Here is a 23071-nt window from a genome sequence, read left to right on the forward strand (position 1 = left end):
TATGTGTATGTGACAAATAAAGTTAACTTGACTTGTGCTGGTGTCGGGGGCGCGCTGTGTGCTGGTGTCGGGGGCGCGCAGGTTGGTTTCGCTTCGCTTCGCTGTGTGTGTGTGAGTCCGATGTGGCGGCGGATCGGGCGCTCGGTGAGTGAGTGAGTTTAGTCTCAGTGCGGGTCCAGTCCAGTCCCGGGCGGGGCGGGGCCGCCGCTAACCTCTCCCCACCCTCACCCTCCACTCCTGGTCACCCCAACCCTCACCATCACCATCACCCACCCTGTCTGTCTGTCTGTCCCGCGCCGTTGGTCACTAACTCGCTCCCTGTTATTGTCTACGCCTGCATGCAGCGTTGTCCATTATGTGATCCACCATCTACCAACCCCGTGTATTTATCTCCTGCAAACCCCAGGCTGCCGGGCCATCCATTCTCTGCCCATGGAACACAACGCTCACTTTAACGTGTCCATGTTTGCAGTAACAACAAGTGTCTGGCCCGGCTGGTGGGAGGCAGTGAACGCCCTTCCGCGGCAGCCTCTCCCCTCTCTCTTTCTGTAAAATATTGTTTACAACCCAATTATATAATTCTCCAGTTTCTGGCACTACGCCCCTTGTGCCCCTCCCCATCTACTTCCTCTCTCCCTCCCTCTCTCCCCATCTCTCCCATGGAACACAACGCTCACTCTCTCCCATGTCTCCCCCTCTCTCCCTCCCTCCCGCTCAGCTCTCCCCTCTCCTCTCTCTCCCTCTTCTCCCCCTTGTGCTCCCTCTCTCCTCCCCCCTCCCTCTCTCCCTCTCTCCCTCCTCCCTCTCCCCTCTCTCTCCCTCTCCCTCTCTCCCTCTCTCTTCCTCTCTCCCTCTCTCCCCTCTCTCTCTCCCCTCTCCCTCTCTCTCTCTCTCTCTCTCTCTCTCTCTCCCTCTCTCTCTCTCTCTCTCCCTCTCTCTCTCTCTCTCTCCCCCTCCCTCTCTCCCTCTCTCTCCCTCTCCCCCCCCCCCCTCTCTCTCTCTCTCTCTCTCCTCTCTCTCCCTCTCTCTCTCTCTCTCTCCCCCCCCCCTCTCCTCCAGTGCCCTAAACCCCAGCTGTCTGCACCCATTTCTCCCACCACAATCCCCCCCATCCCACCCTCCATCCGGCTTTAGTTTTCCCTTCTCTTCTCTCCTGATCCTACGCCCTTTTCCCTGTATCTCCTTTCTCTGTCTCATTTTGTGCTCTCTATGCCTTTTGTGCCTTTTCATCTCTAGCCTTTGTCCACCCATTTGACCCCGCCCCCCCCCCCCCCCCCCCCCCCCCCCCCCCCAGCTATCAGTTGCCAGAGATGGACACAAAGTGCTGGAATAACTCAGCGAGTCAGGCACCTTCTCTGGAGAAAAAAGATTAGGTGACGTTTTTTTTTTTGGTGGTGGGGCTATTCTTTCCACTGAAAGTCACCTGCCAGGCTTTGTCCTCTCCACACCCCCCCCCCCCCCCCCCCCCCCCCCCCCCCCCCCCACTATATCGGGGTCCCTGGAGCGTAGAATTATCGGAAATATCAAGTGGGAATTACATCCGCGTTTGCTCGCTGAATTTTCCCATCGTAGAAAACGGCCAGGTTTTGATCTGCAATTTATTGTGCCAGTCGGGGTGACCGTGAGGCACAGCTACCAATCCTTACTTTTGATGAATTCAGCGAGAAAACGCGATAATTCCCGATATTTTGGACCTTTAAATCTCCACGGCAAATGTCCGCTGTTCACTTCCGCTGGATTGGCACCTTCAGCTCCCTCTTTAATTTACCTTAGTTTCTATCTTTTTTTTGACTGTAAATCTAGGTAGCTAGGTCACCCCGACTGGCACAATAAATTGCAGATCAAAACCTGGCCGTTTTCTACGTTTTTAACGGGTGGGAAAGTGCGTGTTTTCCCATCCACTAACATGTACCGGATGTCTAGCATGGCCTCCACTTGAGATTTTCGGTCGCGTGGGTGCGGATCTACGCTCCAATGACCTTTCGTGAAATCACCCTAATACAACCCAAAATGTCACCCATCCATGTCCCCCAGTGATGCTTCCTAACTGGCTGAGTTACTCCAGACCTTAGTTTTCTGTGCTAGTTTCCAGCAACTGCAGTTCCTCGCACCTCTCCAAGTATTAGATCGAGCAGATCAAAGCTCTCCAACCTCCACGTCCAGCTTTGGCCCGCAACCTTGACTTACACCGTTTGCCTGCACAGATGCTGACTGACCCGATGAGTTCTTCCAACCTTCTGTTTCTGGTCCCAGACTGCTGATTATATTCTCGTCCTTGGCGACTGCTAAAACTGCGAAAGATCAGTCCTTACTTAACCTTCTGAACCCCAAACAAAACAATCGAAATTCCAGTTTGTAGAAAGGAACTGCAGATGCTGGTTTACACCGAAGATAGACATTAAATTCTTTAGTAATGCCCCTGTCCCACTTATGAAACCTGAACGAAACCTCTGGAGACTTTGCGCCCCACCCAAGGTTTCCATGCGGTTCCCGGAGGTTTTTGTCAGTCTCCCTACCTGCTTCCACTACCACCAACCACCTGCAACCTCTGGGAACCGCACGGAAACCTTGGGTGGGGCGCAAAGTCTCCAGAAGTTTCCGTTCAGGTTTCCTAAGTGGGATAGGGGGAAATACCTCTGCGGGACAGGCAGCGTCTCGGTTTACAACCCTGGGGAGTTGTGAGCCCTGCCAGCTGTGTCTGTACCACACCTGCGCTTCTTGGTTTCACTTCCATTGTAAAACCGGAACGCGCTGCAGATACGCACCAGGTCAAGCAGTATCCGTGGTGAGAGAAACTAGGTTGGCATTACAGGTCTGGAGTACTCATTCTCAGAAAATGGATGGAAACACTCAATATAGCAAGCAGCATCTGAACGTGTAGGAAGGAACTGCAGATACGTTGAAGATAGACACAAAATGCTGGAGTAACTTAGCGGATCGCAGTATCTCTGGAGAAAATGATGGGGGAGATATTGAACAATTTATTTTCTTCGGTATTCACCAAGGAGAAGGATATTGAATTATGTGAGGTAAGGGAAACAAGTAGAGTAGCTATGGAAACTATGAGGATCAAAGAAGTACTGACACTTTTGAGAAATATAAAAGTGGATAAGTCTCCAGGTCTGGACAGGATATTCCCCAGGACATTGAGGGAAGTTAGTGTAGAAATAGCAGGGGCTATGACAGAAATATTTCAAATGTCATTAGAAACGGGAATAGTGCCGGAGGATTGGCGTACTGCGCATGTTGTTCCATTGTTTAAAAAGGGGTCTAAGAGTAAACCTAGCAATTATAGACCTGTTAGTTTGACGTCAGTGGTGGGCAAATTAATGGAAAGGATACTTAGAGATAATATATATAAGCATCTGAATAAACAGGGTCTGATTAGGAACAGTCAACATGGATTTGTGCCTGGAAGGTCATGTTTGACTAATCTTCTTAAATTTTTTGAAGAGGTTACTCGGGAAATTAATGAGGGTAAAGCAGTGGATGTTGTCTATATGGACTTTAGTAAGGCCTTTGACAAGGTTCCGCATGGAAGATTGGTTAAGAAGGTTCAATGGTTGGGGATTAATGGAGGAGTAGCAAGATGGATTCAACAGTGGCTGAATGGGAGATGCCAGAGAGTAATGGTGGATGGTTGTTTGTCAGGTTGGAGGCCAGTGACTATTGCGGTGCCACAGGGATCTGTGTTGGGTCCACTGTTGTTTGTCATGTACATCAATGATCTGGATGATGGTGTGGTAAATTGGATTAGTAAGTATGCAGATGATACTAAGATAGGTGGGGTTGTGGATAATGAAGTAGATTTTCAAAGTCTACAGAGAGATTTATGCCAGTTGGAAGAGTGGGCTGAAAGATGGCAGGTGGAGTTTAATGCTGATAAGTGTGAGATGCTACATCTTGGCAGGACAAATCAAAATAGGACGTACATGGTAAATGGTAGGGAATTGAAGAATGCAGGTGAACAGAGGGATCTGGGAATAACTGTTCACAGTTCCCTGAAAGTGGAATCTCATGTAGATAGGGTGGTAAAGAAAGCATGTGATTGAGGTATAGGAGTCTGAAAATCATAACCACCAGGTTCAAGAATAGCTTCTTCCCAACAGTTATCAGGCTCTTGAACACTACACAATACTAACCTCTATTATGTACTGTCTATGGTTGCACTAAGGCCTTTGGTTTTATTTTTGCACTGATATTGTGGTTATTCATTTATTGAATTATTGTTTATTAAATATTATCCATGTGTATTGTGTTTACAGGTGTGTCAATCTTCTGTAAGTAAAGATGCCATTGGTCTGTTGTCGGTACATGTGACAATGAGACACTCTTGAGCATCTGTTGAAAACTCAACGTTTTGCTCTGTTCCTCCTTTCACAGATGCTGGATGTTTACAGCACTTTCTGACTTTACTTCAGTTTCCTGGCATCTGCAATCTTTTATTTTAACCGGCATCTGTGCCTTCAACTGCCTGGTTACTATACAGTGATGTGGGCGCCTCACGTTTCCTGTCTTGAGATGCTGCTGAATGCCTTCAGCTGTTCAATGCCCTGGTTAATTGAGAATTGTGCACCTAAAGTCCTGACCTTGGAGTGAGGGCAGTGTAAAAAAAATGGCAACTGCACACAGAGGATTAAACAGAATAGACTTGAATTTGGACGGAAAATGCTGGAGTAACTCAGAGGGATGGGCAGCTTCTATCCAGAAACGCTGCCTGTCCCGCTGAGTTACTCCAGAATGTTGTGTCTATCTTCGGTGTAAACCAGCATCTGCAGTTCCTTTCTACAAACTTGAATTTGGATTGTTTTGCTTGGGGGTGAGAAGGTTAAGTAAGGGCTGATCTGAATCTGAGGTTTTTCAAGGGATGGTAAGAGAGAGGTTAGCTTCAACCATCAGGGTCTGAACCACCCAGCACTGTCCTAACCACAACCCTACGTCAACACCAAACTACAACAGACTTTGTATTGGTTACAATGTGTACCCAGCTTGCAAGGTTACAATATGTACCCAGCTTAGGTAGACAAAAGTGCTGGAGAAACTCAGTGGGTGCGGCAGCATCTATGGAGCGAAAGAAATCGGCAACGTTTCTGGGCCGAAACCCTTCTTCAGACCCAGCTTACCCTGTCTGAAGAAGGGTTTTGGTCCTAAACGTTGCCTATTTCCTTTGAATAGAATAGAATAGTTTCTTTATTGTCATTGTAACATGAACCATGTATAACGAAATTTAAAATGTCAGCCAGTCAGTGCAGCATTCAAACATTTCTAAAAGCTAACGATACATACAAGGTAAAATATTAAAGATAAACAACTAAATAAATATCACGGACAAAGCACGCATACACACCCAACCCTCCATCCTTCTGTCGATTCCACAGTTACCACAGTCCCTTAGTTTGTATCGCCCCTGCGTTCCTTGGCGGCTACATTTAGTGCTTTTATAGCAGTGGGGTAAAAACTGTTTTTTAGTCTATTTGTCCTTGTCCTTGTGGATCTGTACCGTCTGCCTGACGGCAACAGTTAAACAGGGAGTGTCCGGGGTGGGAAATGTCCTTTATGATATTCTGGGATTTTTTGGTGCAGCGGGAACTGTGTAAGTCCTCCAAGGTAAGGAGAGGGCAGCCGACAATCCTCTGGGCGTTGTATGCTCCATAGATGCTGCCTTACCCGCTGAGTTTCTCCAGCATTGAACGTTTATTTGTTATTGTGTTAATGTGCACTACTTACTTCAGCTTACATCATTATGGTCTGGTTACCACGTCTAAGCGATAATTAGTTGTGTTGTTGTGTTAATGTGCATCTAAAGCTGGAGTATTTCGGGATTTCATTGTTCTGCTGCAAGATTATATGACTTTTCAACACCATTGTCTCTGGAAGTCTGGAACTAAACTTAAAAAATGGCAGTTGATGCCAGCTTGGTGGTTAGATTGCTAACTTTTTTTTAGCTAAAAATAATGAGGTATAGGGGGATAAGTTGGGAGCAAGGAATTCGCTCTCAGATCAGGCATGATCTCACCATAAGGTACATAGCCTGGAGAAGCTAAACTGGCCCCACCTGTTCCTAAACTTGTTGACAGAGATTAGTGCTCTAGTATCTTTTTTTATGACATGGTGTCATATTCTGATGAGAATGCTCCTGAGAACTGTAATTTGCTATGTGACAGATGAAGTTACATTTAAATAAGGCACCTATATCACATAGCAAATAGCGATTCCCAGGAGCATTATCTAAGTAGAAACAAAGAACTGCAGATGCTGGTTAAAGCATAAAAGGACACAAAGTGCTGGAGTTACTCAGCAGGTCAGGCAGCATCTCTGGAGAACATGTATAGTCGACGGTTCGGGGGGTCGGGACCCTTCATCTACACGGGGGCCTTGATCATTTTGAGATATTAGTGGATGAGGGATCCATCATCGTAGACACTAAATGCAGAGCTGGGATGAAAATATGGTGGTCCGGCAGTAAATGGAGCCTTGCGTCCAATTTATGATGCGTGAAATGTTGCATCAATCTACTGCGTCCAATCAAGAATAGACAGGGCATAAGTGATTTTTTTTTCAGTTGCTGTTAACGGCCAACTTTGATGATTCAGGAGTAAGCCAAATCTGAAGGGAGTCCGTCTTGTTTTGTTCTACGGGTCAGCCATGGTTGAATGGCGGACTAGACTCGATGGTCGGAATGACCTAAGTCTGACTCATGAACTTATAAAATATGTTTGGACCGGTACATGGATAGGAAAGGTTTGGAGGGGTATGGGCCAAACGCAGGCAGATGGGACTAGTGTACAGTGGCTTGCAAAAGTTTTCATACCCCTTGAACTTTTCCACATTTTGAAACGTTACAACCACAAACGTAAATGTATTTTATTGGGATTTTATGTGATAGACCAACACAAAATGGCGCATAATTGTGAAGTGGAAGGAAAATGATACATGGTTTTCAAATTTTTTTTACAAATAAAAAACTGAAAAGTGTGGCGTGCAAATGTATTCAGCCCCCTTTACTCTGATACCCCTAAATAAAATCCAGTGCAACCAATTGCCTTCAGAAGTCACCTAATTAGTAAAACTTGTGTGTAATCTAATCTCAGTATAAATACAGCTGTTCTGTGAAGGCCTCAGAGGTTTGTTAGAGAACATTAGTGAACAAACAGCATCATGAAGCCCAAAGAACACACCAAACAGGTCAGGGATAAAGTTGTGGAGAAGTTTAAAGCAGGGTTAGGTTAAAAAAAATATCCCAAACTTTGAACATCTCACGAAGCACTGTTCAATCCATCATCCGAAAATGGAAAGAGTATGGCACAACTGCAAACCTACCAAGACATGGCCGTCCACCTAAACTGACAGGCCGGGCAAGGAGAGCATTGATCAGAGAAGCAGCCAAGAGGCCCATGGTAACTCTGGAGGAGCTGCAGAGATCCACAGCTCAGGTGGGAGAATCTGTCCACAGGACAACTAACTATTAGTCATGCACTCCACAAAACCGGGCCTTTATGGAAGAGTGGCAAGAAGAAAGCCATTGTTGAAAAAAAGCCATAAGAAGTCCCGTTTGCAGTTTGCCACAAGCCATGTGGGGGACACAGCAAACATATGGAGGAAGGTGCTCTGGTCAGATGAGACCAAAATTTAAGTTTTTGGCCTAAATGCAAAACGCTATGTGTGGCGGAAAACTAACACATCACCCTGAACACACCATCCCCACTGTGAAACATGGTGGTGGCAGCATCATGCTGTGGGGATGCTTTTCTTCAGCAGGGACAGGGAAGCTGGTCAGAGTTGATGGGAAGATGGATGGAGCCAAATACAGGGGCAATCTTGGAAGAAATCCTGTTAGAGTCTGCAAAAGACTTGAGACTGGGGCGGAGGTTCACCTTCCAGCAGGACGACGACCCTAAACATACAGCCAGAGCTACAATGGAATGGTTTAGATCAAAGCATATTCATGTGTTAGAATGGCCCAGTCAAAGTCCAGACCTAAATCCAATTGAGAATCTCTGGCAAGACTTGAAAATTGCTATTCACAGACGCTCTCCATCCAATCTGACTGAGCTTGAGCTATTCTGCAAGAAGAATGGGCAAAAATTTCAGTCTCTAGATGTGCAAAGCTGGTAGAGACATACCCCAAAAGACTTGCAGCTGTAATTGCAGCAAAAGGTGGTTCTACAAAGTATTGACTCAGGGGGGCTGAATACTTTTGCACGCCACACTTTTCAGTTATTTATTCGTAAAAAAAATTGAAAACCATGTATCATTTTCCTTCCACTTCACAATTATGCACCACTTTGTGTTGGTCTATCACATAAAATCCCAATAAAATACATTTACGTTTGTGGTTGTAAGGTGACAAAATGTGGAACAGTTCAAGGGGTAAGAAAGCTTTTGCAAGCCACTGTAGATGGGGATTCATGGTCCTGATTGGGGATGGTCAGCCATGATCACATTGAATGGCGGTGCTGGCTCGAAGGGCCGAATGGCCTCCTCCTGCACCTATTGTCTATTGTCTATCCTTGTCATTGTGATTGTGATCCAAAGATAATTTGAGAATGTGGGGCTCCAGATGTTACAGGCCAAACAAACGTGCGGAGGAGATCGGCAGGAAGAGTCCAGCACACCTCGTTGGTTCTTTATTATCATGTGTACATAAGCTCAGTGACATTTGTTTTTGAATACAGTTTAGTAAAGTATTGCCACACCCAAGCAGAATCCCTGATCTCACAATCCCCAGACCTCAAATATATTACATTCTGTACTTTTACAATGACGATACATCGCAGGTGCAGATTGACCTGATGTGACCACGGCCTTGTTTGGCGTGCTTGGGTGGCAGGGTAGACAGTCCAGATCCTCCATGTGCTCCTGCAGGGGTTTGATCCACTCCATCCCGTCATCTATTGTTTGTGATGGTGCAAAGACCCTGCTCCCGAGATATCTTATTGCCCAGACCTATCAGTTGTTGCCTCCCAGTATCCAGGGCTGTTCTGAGACGCCTGGTACTTTTCATATTTCCCTTCTGTTGGTGCGGTGGTGGCTTGGATTGTAATCCAATTAACAGAACCCTCCTGTTTTAGCTCTCTGGAGAGAGTGTCTACACTTTGCCCCCTCAATCCCATTTCTTCAGCATGTCTCGTGTATAGGAAGGAACTGCAGATGCTGGTTTACACCGAAGATAGACACAAAATGCTCGAGAAACTCAGCGGGACAGGCAGCATGTTGTTTAAGAAGGACTGCAGATGCTGGAAAACCGAAGGTGAAAATGCTGGAGAAACTCAGCGGGTGCAGCAGTATCTATGGAGCGAAGGAAATAGGCAACGTTTCCAGCCAAAACCCTTCTTCAGACTGATCTGACTTCAGGCTTCAGGCAGCATCTCTGGAGAGAAGGAATCGGTGACGTTTCAGGTCGAGACCCTTCTTCAGATCGAAATGTCACCCATTCATTCTCTCCAGAGATGTTGCCTGACCCGCTGGGTTACTCCAGCATTTTGTGTCTATCTTCAGCATGTCTCAGTCAGTGGGGACCCTTCTTCAGACTGATTGCAGAGGTGGGAGGAAAGAAAGTTGTTAGACGTGAAGAAAGACGAAGCCTCTTCCAGCATTCGTTCCTTTCGCCACCACAATCAATATGAAGTAGGGTCCCGACCCGAAAGGTAACCTGTCCATGTTCTCCACGGATGCTGCCTGACCCTGCTGTGAGTCACTCAGTATTTTTCCTTGGTGAACCAGCATCAGCAGTTCCTTGTGTCTACATCTGTTGACATTGCAAAGTATTGTTGTTGCTGCACAGAACTACAATAACAAGCATTTTATCAGCCAGACTGCAAAAGCACTCGTTGTACCAACTCCTGAAGCTTTAAGATAAAGTGAAAATGACGTAATCAAACAGGCTTTTAATGTGGCTCCCTACCCTCAGCTGTTGAGGCAGAAACCTAATATTGTTTTAACTTGGAGGTTTTGGTTTTTGTGTGTAACTGACTTTATAGACATTGCAGAAACACAGAAAATAGGTGCAGGAGGAGGCCATTCGGCCCTTCAAGCCAGCACCACCATTCAATATGATCATGATCGATCATCCAAAATCAGTACCCCGTTCCTGCTTTTTCCCCCACATCCCTTGATTCCTTTAGCCCGAAGAGCTAAACCTAACTCTCTCTTGAATTGGCCTCCACTGCCTTCTGTGGCAGAAAATTCCACAGATTCACAACTGCAAACGTTTTTCCTCATCTCAGTCCTAAATGGCCTACCCCTTATTCTTAAACTGTGACCACTGGTTCTGGACTCCCCCAACATGGGGAACATTTTTCCTGCATCTAGCCTGTCCAATCCTTTAAGAATTTTATATGTTTCTATAAGATCCCCTCTCATCCTTCTGAATTCCAGTGAATACAAGCCCAGTCGACCCATTCTTTCATCATTATGCCCGACTTTGTAGATGGATATTTCTTTCAATATTATTGTGTGGGCTGTTACAGTTACTTGATGAGTAACTGTTCACATTATTGGCTGCTTCCCATCGCAGTGTCTGCCGGGTAATCCCACGTGAAATTTCCATGGCAACGGCCCATTTCTAACCCACGACCCTGCACGGTAAGATGTCGCCAACTAATCTGTCCAGTTCTGAGGAAAACATCGAGATGAAAAGGCATAGGGCCGAGGGAGTCTTTGCAAACCGATGAAATAATATGTTTTTTTTACGGTCTTTATGTGTGAAGCTTTCTTGTAGGACACCAGGTCTCGAGTTTTACATACAATGGTGGCGTAACGTCACTAATATTTAACCAGCTGGCATGTTTTGAAGTTGTGAAACTTGGCAGAGCACACCGTTTTTCAAGGCTGATTGGAGCGAGATTGATTGCTGTAATTGGGAGTGCAGATGTATCTGTTTTTCTAGCTTCCTTTTAGTTTCAAGCATTGAAGTGTGTGTGTGTGTGTGTGAAAGCCGGAAGCCTGTGTAGCTCTACAATCTGCCGCCCAAAAGGTAATGTAGCAGTTTGTTTTGTTGTGAAGGGTGTTCGATGGCTGAAATGCCCCCCCCGGTCTTGTATTTTTTGTGGATAATTCTCCCTTTGTTAATTTACTGTCTACAGGGAACACCTTTGCTTCTCTTTCTAATTTTCCGGAGCTTGGTGCATCTGTCGTGGTTTTTCAGAGGTGTTCCCAGCATTCGTCGTTGTCAGGACTGCAAGGGCAAGAGAGTAAATTAATCAGTATCCCATCGCTGAAGTATCAGGCAGGAAGAGATAGATTAGTTTAGAGATATAGCGCAGAATCAGGCCCTTCGGTCCACAGGTTTTATCTGGATGCTCCGGTTTCCTCCCACACTCCAAAAACGTACAGGTTTGTAGGTTCATAGGGCTAGATAGGGCTCTTAAAGATAGCGGAGTCAGGGGATATGGGGAGAAGGCAGGAATGGGTACTGATTGTGGATGATCAGCCATAATCACATTGAATGGCGGTGCTGGCTCGAAGGGCTGAATGGCCTAATCCTGCTCCTATTGTCTTGTCTATTGGCTTTGGTATATGATAAACTATCCCGAGTGTGTAGGATAGTGCTAGTGTACAGGGATCACTGTTTGACACGGACTCGATGGGCCGAAGGGCCTGTTTCCGCCCTGTATCTATAAACTAAACCTAAACTAAATAGTACATTATTAAGCCAGTTTTCGAGTCGCCAGATATGGCACCAGTTTCAGGTCCCAGGTGTTGTAAGTGCAGAGTTTCTTAACCTGACCCTGCAGGCTTGTTGTCCTGGCGACATCGCAGGGTCGGCCTGGTCACGAGTAGATGTTGGTATCCTCCACCGCTGCCTCCATTTGCAGCAAGTGGCAGTGACGTTGAACTGTAACCCTATAAGGGGGTGAAAGCGGGGGCAATCATTCGGAGTGGCGGCGCGGCTCTGGCTGCAGCGGCTTACCGGCGGTCCCGTTGTCTTTGTGTTTTTTATGTTGTTTATTTTGTTTGTTTAGTCTAGTTTTTGGTTTTAGCTTGTGTTTTTGGGGGGGGGGGGGGGGTTGAAACGGGGTTTGCAGTCTCTCCCTGCGGGGGAATACGACCTTTTTGTCGTATTCCCCTTCTCTGCCTCCGTCTGCGCTGAGGCCTAATGGAGCTGACGACCTCGAGGCTCCGGAGGCAGAGCCCGCCAGGACTCGCTCTGAGCTCGCTCCCGTGAGGGTGGTCCGGCTCAGGGCTGGAAGAGGCTGGGACGCTCCCGTGAGGGCGGCCAGCCCGAGGGTGGAACGAGGCTCCCGTCGGAGCGGCCGAGCTCGGGAAGGTGCGGCGCTGGCAGCCCGAGGGAGGTTCGGCGCCCAAGTCGGGGCGGCCCGGTCCGGGGGAGGTTCGGCGCCCAAGTCGGGGTGGCCCAGCCCGAGGCTGAAGACGACACAGTACTCACGTGAGGGTGGCTGGGACGGTGTTCTGGCGGCGGTGGCCTGAATCCGGGGTTCGGCCGCGGGCCAGCAGCTGCTTCTGCAGGACTGGTGGGCGGCAACTTCAACCACCCCGGGCCGCGGTGTTTGAGCCGCGGGACTGTTCTTAACATCGCCCGGGGGGGGGGGGGGGGGGGGGGGGGTATCGCCCCAGCGCAGAGGGAGAAGAGGAGGGAAGAGACTGCGACCTAAGACTTTTGCCTCCATCACAGTGAGAAGATGCTGGGTGGACTCACTGTGGTGGATGTTAATATGTGTTTATTGTTGTTTTATTGTATGGTATTATATGTATTATATGTATGACTGCTGCAATTTCGTTCAGACTTCTGAATGACAATAAACGGCTATCTATCTATCTATCTATCTATCTATCTATCTATCTATCTATCTATCTATCTATCTATCTATCTATCTATCTATCTATCTATCTATCTATCTATCTATCTATCTATCTATCTATCTATCTATCTATCTATCTATCTATCTATCTGTCTATCTATCTATCTATATCTATCTATCTGTGAACTCAAAAATAAATTGAAAGAAATGGCCTCCACAGAGGGCAGTGGAGGCCAAGTCACTGGATGGATTTAAGAGAGAGTTAGATAGAGCTCTAGGGGCTGGTGGAGTCAAGCGATATGGGGAGAAGGCAGGCACGGGTTATTGATAGGGGACGATCAGCCATGATCACAATGCATGTCGGTGCTGGCTCGAAGGGCTGAATGGCCTCCTCCTGCACCTATTTTCTATGGTTCTATGTTTCTAAATAAGTTCACTGGGCTGGGGGGATCGAGCAGGAGAGGGGAGGGGGATTGAGCAGGAGTGGAGGGGGGGTGGTGCTGACTGGTATACAGGGAGCTGGCAAGTTCACCTGGACTAATTCAACCTTCTGTTTGGTTACGACAGTTGTTCAGTTCTACGCTTGGATGAGTTGGACCAACGGGCCTATTTCTGTGCTCTGTTACTGAATGACTGATTCCATTTGTAGTATTTTCTGTTCTGGTTCCCCAGCTGAGAGTCTTTTGTAAACAGTGAATATTGAATTAGCCAAAGGTGTTAAATTGCCATGAATTGTGTTCAGATCAAGGATTGGAAAGGTTTTGTGGGATATGGGCCTAATGCAAGCCAATGAGACAGGGGCATCTTGATAGCATGGACGAGTTGGGCAGAGCGGCCTGTTGCCATGCTGTATGAGTCTTTGACTGTCATGATTATAAATGTGTATTTGGTGAACACATAGTTTGAAGTAACTGGAGCTTTCTAATTGTGTCCAAGATCTGTAGGGGAAGCGTGTAGGGAGGAACTACAGATGCTTACACCAAAGGTAGATACAGAATGCTGGAGTAACTCAGCGGGTCAGACAGCATCTCTGGAGAAAAGGAATAGGTGACGTTTTAGGTTGAAACGTCACCTATTCCTTTTCTCCAGAAATGCTGCCTGACCTGCTGAGTTATTCCAGCAGGACACAGTTGCCTTTTGAATGACATCGCCCACCATGTTTCCTTCACCACTTGTAAATCTTCTCTGCACTATTTCCAGCTTAACATTTTGCCTATGGCAGGGTGACCAAAACTGAAAACAATAGTCCAAATGTCCAACGTCACACCACAAGACCTCCACTTCCTGTGTCCCAGCAGTCCCTCGTGCCCTCCGTTCTCAAGCCTGCTGCTGTCCAGGAGCGCATTGCCCTCAAGCACGCAGTGCAAAAGCGCTCCCGCGACCAGTCCTGCCGTCCCCTGCCTCGTCTGTTCCCTGGCCAAGTCGTCCGGATGCAATCCCCCTCCGGTCACTCCAAGATTGCCATCGTCTTCCGTGATGCTGGTTCACCACGGTCCTACCTGGTCGACCACGATGGTACCATCTACCGCCGCTCCCGCCAACATCTGCGGCTTGTCAATGAGCCCCCACCACCGCCTGCCGACCCTTTCTCCCCTCCGTTGTCCGACACTCTGCCTGCCACCCCACCCGTGCCTCGGTCCCTGCCATCTCAGCTCTTCCAGCCCCGCTCTCCGCCTAGCAGCCCTCGTTCCCCTGCCCATCCACCGGCTGCTGCGCCTGCATCCCCTCCTCTGCCTCCGCCTACTCTTTCTCCTCCAGGATCCCCGGTTTGGTCACCCGCTCCCGCTCCGGCCCCTGCTCTTCCTGCAGAGGGGGGAGATGGCGAGCTGCGTATCCGGTCCGGCCGGCTGGTTAAGCCGCCTGTCCGCTATGGTGAATTTGCTTAGCTGTTTGCTCATCTGTTTGTTCAACTGTTTACTTACCTGCTCGTAGCGCATGAGACGTGGTCGCCCCGTCACTACTGTATTGCTTTGTTTCCAAGGGGAAGGATGTAGATGACATGTGCATGTACCTTTAATATAGTGACCTCACCACTACTAACCACTCCCCATATCAGAAGTATAATTGCAACCTCCCCACCCATTGATCTCTCTCTAGCTTCTGTGACAGACCACATACAGCTAGGGCAGCAACGGTTGTGTATTATCAATAAAATAGTAGTAAAGACACAGTGTGTTCAAGACTCCTCTTTACAAATGACATCGCCCACCATGTTTCCTTCACCACTCGTAAATCTTCTCTGCACTATTGCCAGCTTAACATTTTGCCTATGGCAGGGTGACCAAAACTGAACACAATAGTCCAAATGTCCAACGTCTTGTACAACTTAATACAACACCCCGACTTCTATATTCAATATTGTCACTGATGAAGACTAAAGTACCGAAAGCCTTCTTGATCACCTTACCTGCCCTGGACAAGTGCATCTAGGAACTATGTACATGCACTTCACGATCTCTCAGCTCTAACACATTCCTCTGAGCTCTGCCATTCACTGTGAAGGTGCTGCCTTGGTTTGACCTCCTGAAATGTGACACCTCGTTGTGCTTCAATAGCATGCCAGCGGGAGACTGGCTAACAGCCCTGTCTCACTGTGCGAGCTGACCCACGAGGTACCCCGAGTGAAAGACTCGTGGTTGTGTACAAGATTCCAAGTGTATGATCAAGAGTTTAACCGAGTTCCCACGGGTTTGACGCAGTTTGCCGTTTCCTTGTCATTTCTGCGATGTTCCAAGTTCGTCTCCCGAGTTACTAAGTTCCTCTCCCGAGTTACTCTTGAGCCAACCGCTCATGAAGGTTGAATGAAGATCTGTTTTAATAAGCAACAGTGTCTAAAGTGTTTAACCCAGCAGCCAAATGCAGGGTGGCAATCCGAAACATGTTCTCCACAGATGTTAGTTCAGCACTTTTATGTTTCAAGACAACAGCACCAGGGTAGTGGGAGATGGTGACAGAAATACTGAATGGAACACAAGCCTTGCTGTACTGTAGACTCTGCAGAAACCTGGTGGGTATGAGAGGTTTAGAGGGATAGAGGCCAAAAGTGAGACGAGGTCATCCCTCAGCTTCTTGCACTGCAAAGAAAAAACAACTCAAACCTATCCACCTTCTTCTTGCAACCCAAGCCCTCCAGGAAGGACCTAGCTTGGAATGAACAAGTTGGACCGAGGGGGCTTTTTCCGTGCTGTAACACTGTATGATCCCCCCATAACCAAACCATGTAAATCTCTCAGAGTGGGTGCCATTCTTGATGCGCACAGAGATTGTGACAGAATCCCTGGTCTACAGGCCGGACACTAAGTTGGCGATGTATCGGATTCACATGGACATTGGCCACCCCCTCGCCTCTCAGTATTTTTTCCCCCTACATTCTTCCTCTATTTGCGAGGCCTCCCTTTAACTGAAACACTCCACTTGATCACTCTCTACCGCAGGGATTTGCTCCCACATTATGTAATTGTTTAGAATTTACAGCATGGGAACAGGACCTTTGGCCCACCGAGTCCACGCCGACCATCGATCACCCGTACCCAATTTCTCGTTTATCCCACTTTCGCATCCCACACGCTAGTGGCAATTTACAGACGTCAATGAACCCACAAACCTGTACGTCTTTCTATATTTCTATAGTTCTTCTATATACACGGTTTAAAGACCCATATCAGGTTTACCGCTTAATTTCCAATTCATCTCACCCCCAATCCAAAAGAAAATCACTCCACAGTTCATTTTTTAAAGAAAACGTGCCTTAAGGGGACTGCAAATAGTTAATAATGTTTGCTACATACACTTCAGTAGTATATAAGTCTGTATATTTAATTCAAACATCAACATAAAATAGATTTGACACAAATGTTCACTGTCACCTTTTTAATATGGTAGTAAAAACAGACGAGAAACATGTAGAGAGTTTATAATATTGTCGACATAGGTTAGTGGACGACAGACAGTCTTCTGTTTGAGTGATGTAAACCAACCTGTGACCTGACAGGGATTACACCAGGCACTTATTTATTCCATCCTACCATTGATTTATTATTTGAGGAAATTCACACCATGCCACACATTACCATTGCGGGTCGACCTAATTTCAGTGTTTAGTTACAACAGGCAGATTACTTAAACAATCTTAAATATTGTCAGATAATTTATTAACCTGGGGGCTGTAAGTGGAAACAAATGGAAAGTATATTTAGAACATAAACCCAGAAAAATAATTGCTTTACCCAAAGAGTGACAAATGTTTGGAATAATAGAAGTCCAAATGAAATCATGACAGTTGTAGACTCACGAGTCACTACGGTAAACGCACGGGCGACTACGTTCTTACAAGGTGTTTAAGTGTTTCAATTTTTAACTTCAAGAGTACATTTTACTCGTAGAAAACTTTAAACATGTTTGAATTTTTTCAAGAGTTATCAAGTTTCAAGGGTACCTGCCGTTAGCGCCACGAGTCGCTAAGTTGCGTCCACGAAATCCGACGTTCCACTGCGTTAATTGTATGTGATTACCACGAGTTAAATTTGCTTTAAACTCAGGGTACCTCGTGGGTCAGCTCGCACAGTGTGACAGGGGTTTTAACATCTCTGCATCTGATGGCATATTAGGAAGAGATTGCACTTGGCACTAAAGGGAGACATAAAAAGCTGGAGTAACTCAAGCAGCATCCCTTGAGAGAAGGAATGGGTGATGTGTCGGGTCTCGACCCTGCTCCCTGATTCCATTTCTCACCATTTCCAATTCTTTGTGTTTCAGATTGGAAACTTGTTCAAAATGGGGGCGAAACTATCCAAGAATCCAGTGAGCTATGGCTTCCCTTTCCTTGAAGACAAAAGTACCATAGAAGTGATGAAGGAAACTCACACCTTCGTTATTCTACGGGGCCTGCCGGGCAGCGGCAAGAGTACCGTGGCCAAACAGATTGCGGAGAAGTATCCGTCCATCTCTGGCGTGGCTTCTGCTGATCACTGGAAGATCACTCCCTTGCCGAAGGAGTCCGAGACCGATAGCAGTCGGTACCATGAGTTGGACCAGCAAATCAAGGAGTGTTTGGGAGACAAAATGATCGTTGTGGTCGATGACACCCATCACAATAAGGAGCGCCTGGACTACCTCTTCGATCTGGCCAAAGAAAAGGACTACATTGTCTTCATTTTTGACATCAGACCCGCGAACAGGGACCTCGGTAGTTTGGTGAAATGTAGCCACTGGAATTACACTATGGAGCAGCTGAAGCTGATGGAGCCAGAGTTACAGAAGAAGGTTGTCCCTTACTACTTTGGCTGGTTCTTGGCGAGGCAGGATGCGGAGAAGATGCGCAAATACGCAATGGGTTTCCTGGATGAGCTCAGCAAGAATGAGACATTTGGGGAAGAGTTTTTAAAATGTACGTGGCTTTTTCTGCAGTGAATTTGGAGCCGGGGGGGGGGGGGGGGGGGGGGGGGGGGTGGGTGGAAGGTGGGGATTGAGGATGGAAGGGACTTTGTCTCATAGTTAAAGTCATGGCTGATTAAGTTTTAAGTTCTCTTCCTGCACATATTCTGTACATTTCCTGAAGCATCATTGACCCAGTGAGCCGTGTCTTCTTGGAGACCGAGTCAGGATAGTGAGGTCATGGCAGCTTCCTTTCTCAGTTGGCAAGTTGGTCACGGCGTTGCCAACTATGGTGGTCAACCAACCAGCAGAGAGAAGGTTGAGTGAGACTCCAGCACTGGTAGCCATCATGTACCTCACTTTCCAGCAGCTTGTCTCTACCTTCCCCTTCCTCCCAGCTCGTTCCATCTGTTTTCCTCCTCTGCCTGTCTACCATCATCTGCCCGATTCCTCCTCTCTACTCCATCCCTCTCCCTCCCCCATGTGGTTCCATCCGCCCAAAGTCCATCTCCTCTTGCTGTGAACTCACCACATCCCATCCCCTCTCCCCTTTACACTGGCAACGTGCACTCTCCACTCTCAGTCCTGACGCAGGGACTAGAACCAGACCGCCGACCATTCCTTTCCACCCATAGACGCTGCTTGGCTGGCTGAGTCCCTCCAGCAGATTATTAATTGTGGGAGAAAGTCATTGTGAGCTTGAGGAGTATGTGGGAGGGGATGTGATTGGGCAGGGAAGGGTGGGTGGGGGGACTGAAGGGTAGGGTGGGAGTGGGGGAGGAGTGGTGTGGGAGGGGGCAGTGGGGTTTGGTGTGGGGGAGGGGGTGTGTGTGGGGAGGAGCTGGTATGGGGGAGGACAGGTGAGGTTGGGGTTGGTGTGGGAAACAGAGAGCAAGGTTAGAGTAGGGAGGGGAGAACGAGGTTACAGTGTGTGAGACTTTAACCACAGATGTGATTAAAAAAATGATGAAATCAATGACCTTGCAGCCACAAGGCCATTCTTCCCATTATGTCCATGCTAGCTGCTCCCCATAGATTAAAGCAGAGAAGCCAGACAGTGCAATAAATGTGGTTTTGCTCACTGCAGATGTGAAATCAGATTCCAAAGAGAACTTCAAACTGGAGGAGTATTTCCAGAAGAAGCCCAGTGTGCTACATTGTTCAACAAAGTTCTGCGACTACGGAGCAGCTCCGAATAGTGAATCTTACGCTGGATCCAAGGTGGGTAACTGCGGCTCACTGTCGGGGATGTAAATTGACCAGAACTCGAGCGAGGCGGTGGGACAGGGTCAGTGCGCACAAGCTGTTTGCGTGAATGAGTTTAGCACAAGCACTGCCATCTCTCAGCTTCGCTGTTCAGTGTGAAGGTAGACACAAAGTGCTGGAGTAACTCAGCGGGTTCAGGCAGCGTCTCTCTGGAGTATTGCCAACTATGGAGTTCAGTATTCAACTTGCCGTACTAGCTGGAGAAACTCATTCATTCATTTATTTATTCAAAATATCAAATAGTCGCAAAATGCATAGCTATAAGGAGTTTAATGGAGATGTGCAAGGAAGGATTTTACATCGAGAGTGGTGGGGACTTGGAGGACATTGCTTGGGGTGGTGATGGAGCTAGATATACTAGTGGTGTTACGAGGCTTTTAGATAGGAACAGGAAAGTGCAGGTAATACGATACGATAGAACTTTACTTATCCCAGGAGGCTAATTGGTCGGCCAACAGTCATAAAACACAACACGATTCATGAAATTAAAGTGAAGAGTTGAAACTCCAGGATTGGGGATGTGCAAAGATTGGAGAGAGAAGGGGAGTCAGTCGACCCCATGACAGAAGGGGGAGGAGTTGTAGTTTGATAGCCACGGGGGGAAAAGGATCTCCTGTGGCGGTTCTGTGCTGCATCTTGGTGGAACCAGTCTGTTACTGAAGGTGCTCCTCAGGTTGACCGGTGTGTCATATAGGGTTACAGATCATGTGCGGGCAGATTAGATCAGTTGAGCTAAGCATCATGTTCGGCACAAATATCGTGGGCCAAATGGCCTGTTCTTGTGCTGTACTGTTCGATGTAATATCTCAGAAGGATTTCCTCCTAGCTTGAGGTGTATTCCTTCTACTTACCGTTGTGCAGTTTCTCAGTCTGGTTGTCTGCAGTTTATTTGGAGATTTGTGTCACCGTGGTTCTAAGTATGTGTGATTGGTGTGGTCGTGCTTTGAAAGAGGTGCACCTCTGTATCATAGAGGTATTTAAGACGAAGAGGGGAATAGATAGGGTAAATGCAAGAACCAGAGGACATAGGTTTAAGGTGAGAGGGAAAAGATTTAATAGGAACCCGAGGCACAACTTGCTCACAGAGAGTGGTGAGTATGTGGGATGATATTCAAGAGTTGTTAGTTAAGGCAGATACTATAACACCATTCAAAGGACATTTGGACAGTTACTTGAATTGTAATAACCATATATAACAATTACAGCACGGAAACAGGCCATCTCGACCCTTCTAGTCCGTGCCGAACAAATAATCTCCCCTAGTCCCATATACCTGCGCTCAGACCATAACCCTCCATTCCCTTCTCATCCATATGCCTATCCAGTTTATTTTTAAATGATACCAATGAACCTGCCTCCACCACTTCCACTGGAAGCTCATTCCACACCGCTACCACTCTCTGAGTAAAGAAGTTCCCCCTCATATTACCCCTAAACTTCTGTCCCTTAATTCTGAAGTCATGTCCTCTTGTTTGAATCCTCCCTATTCTCAAAGGGAAAAGCTTGTCCACATCAACTCTGTCTATCCCTCTCATCATTTTAAAGACCTCTATCAAGTCCCCCGTAATGGTTTAACCCAAACACAGGCTGGTGAGATTAGTGTAGATGGTGGACATGGGCTGTGTGACTGTGAATCAGCTCTAACTCTGATCACTGCCGTGGGCCAAGAACTAAATTCAAGAGGTGAGATGAAGGTGACTGCTCCCGATTATCACTCTAGCATTTGACCAAGAATGGCATCAACACTTGTCATCTTGGAAAAGGAGACATTTTGCACACAGAAGACTTTGTGAAATAAATGTGACTTTACTCTTAGTAATCCAAAGATATCAATTGCACCTGTATATTAGGAAACAAATTTACAACTAGATTAATAACTCTCATTGTTTCCCCAATTGTAGATTGTTGATGACTCCCTTTCAAAGTGCTTTGTCCTGAAGGTTTCAGCATTGTTCATCACACCCAGAACACTGGGAGCCCGTGTTGAGCTGGATAAAGATCAGCAGCTGCTCTGGCCTAAGGATGAAGAGGCAGTTGGTAGTGGAGACCAGGTGAATCTTCCACACAGCAGCAGATCCCACATCACCTTGGCATGTGCTCCTGGAGTGCAAGCAGTTCAGACTGGACTCGATCTGCTCGATATTTTAAAAGCTGAGAATGCAGAAGCCCAGCATCACCCTAAGGTCGTGTTGGAGCAAGGTGAATGTTGTTGTCTTGGCGAAGGGAGGTGGATAATGAACCTGCCCAACTCCATTAAAGTGAATACCCTTTTCTCTGGGTTTTATGCAAAAAAGAAATCCACCGCTGAATGAAGGGAAGTTAGGAGAAGCAAACATTTTTTTTTACTTACAGTATGTTATGGCACATATAAAAAAAAAAATCAGTGGAAGTCAAATTCTGTGGTACATTACTGTAATCTCAAGCACATTGCCTATTTTTTTTTTTAATTATTAGACTACAATTTTCTATATTTTTTGTTAAATTTGTAATTGTAATATTCTGGTAGGTCATTTAGTTGGCTTTAGGTGTAACTGCATGCCTAGTGTTTAATTCTGCTACCAAATGTAGTTCGCTGCTCAGCAAGACCAATTGGTGATTTAACCAAAGCAAGATTAGCATCTGGTCAAGCTACATTTAATGACAGCCGAGTTCTGCGCAGCCATGTGCAAGTTTAGGGGACGAGGGTCACATATTTGTTTGTTGTGGCAATCTACTCCTGCAGAACCAGCCAGCTTCATGTTGAAATAACTCAAAGTCAGCCAGCACTATTCAGAATCAGATGGACATATTTGCTTTAAGCATGCGCGTAAATATCCATATGATGTTGTTCTTCTTGCTACCGCAACGCCTGGATTAATGATTCAATAAATAATTTGCAACAAACTATTTCATCGATACGTTTTGATTCCACCTCTCACACTCTTATACTCAACAATTTATTTGCTAGCTCTCTTGGCCACCACGGGGATAGATATTTCTTGTATGTGCTAAGACAGCAGTACATCTCAGTGCATTGTACTGTTGGATATTCACACAAGGAGCATTGAGGGGGGGGGGGGGAGATGAAAGTGGAAAGATTTGGTTCAGAAATTAGGTTTAGCTTTGCATGTGCATCTTTCCAGCTGCTAATGCTCTCCTAGATCTGTACAAGAATCTTTATTATCTATGGTAATAAAAATAGCATGTTTTAATGCGCGATAGCCTAGACAATAATAGGTAAGTACAGATTCTTAATCTGAATCCATGTCAGTAGTTTGTCGCCATTATTAAACCTTTAAGGGAGTATTAATGCATAAATCTCTTCCCCACGACTCACCCACTGAATGCTGCAAATGACTGATGGGTAAGAAACATTGTCGACGCTGAACATATGGATTTAACTCTGCTTCCGAGACAATTCTAATCAACTCAATGGAATGAATTTCAGGAGCAGAGCTAGACACTACATGGAAGATAGACACAAAAAGCTGGAATAATTCAGCGGGACAGGCAGCATCTCTAGGGAGAAGAAATGGGTGACGTTTCGGGTCGAGACCCTTCTTCAGAATGGTTAGGGATAAGGGAAACGAGAGATGATGATGTGGAGAGATAAAGAACTGAATGAATGAAAGATATGCAAAAAAGTAATGATGATAAAGGAAACAGGCCATCGATAGCTGTGTGTAGGGTGA

General features: G+C 46.6%; 1 protein-coding gene across 3 annotated transcripts; it reads left to right on the top strand.

Moving 5' to 3' along the window:
- The first annotated feature begins 36 nt into the window (after positions 1-36).
- cnp (2',3'-cyclic nucleotide 3' phosphodiesterase) lies at positions 37-22286 on the top strand. 3 transcript variants are annotated; one of them, XM_055657004.1, is made up of 4 exons: positions 37-81; positions 17517-18147; positions 19222-19355; positions 21302-22286. In XM_055657004.1, exons 2-4 carry the CDS (start codon positions 17535-17537, stop codon positions 21710-21712), a joined length of 1158 nt encoding a protein of 385 aa, XP_055512979.1. In that variant the 5' UTR covers positions 37-81; positions 17517-17534; the 3' UTR covers positions 21713-22286. The 3 variants fall into 3 exon arrangements, with proteins under 3 accessions (XP_055512979.1, XP_055512976.1, XP_055512977.1); XM_055657001.1 differs by having other exon boundaries at positions 39-144; XM_055657002.1 differs by lacking the exon at positions 37-81 and adding an exon at positions 84-152.
- The last annotated feature ends 785 nt before the right edge of the window (positions 22287-23071 follow it).

The sequence above is a fragment of the Leucoraja erinacea genome, chromosome 27 (assembly GCF_028641065.1).
Source record: "Leucoraja erinacea ecotype New England chromosome 27, Leri_hhj_1, whole genome shotgun sequence".
Taxonomy (NCBI): domain Eukaryota; kingdom Metazoa; phylum Chordata; class Chondrichthyes; order Rajiformes; family Rajidae; genus Leucoraja; species Leucoraja erinaceus.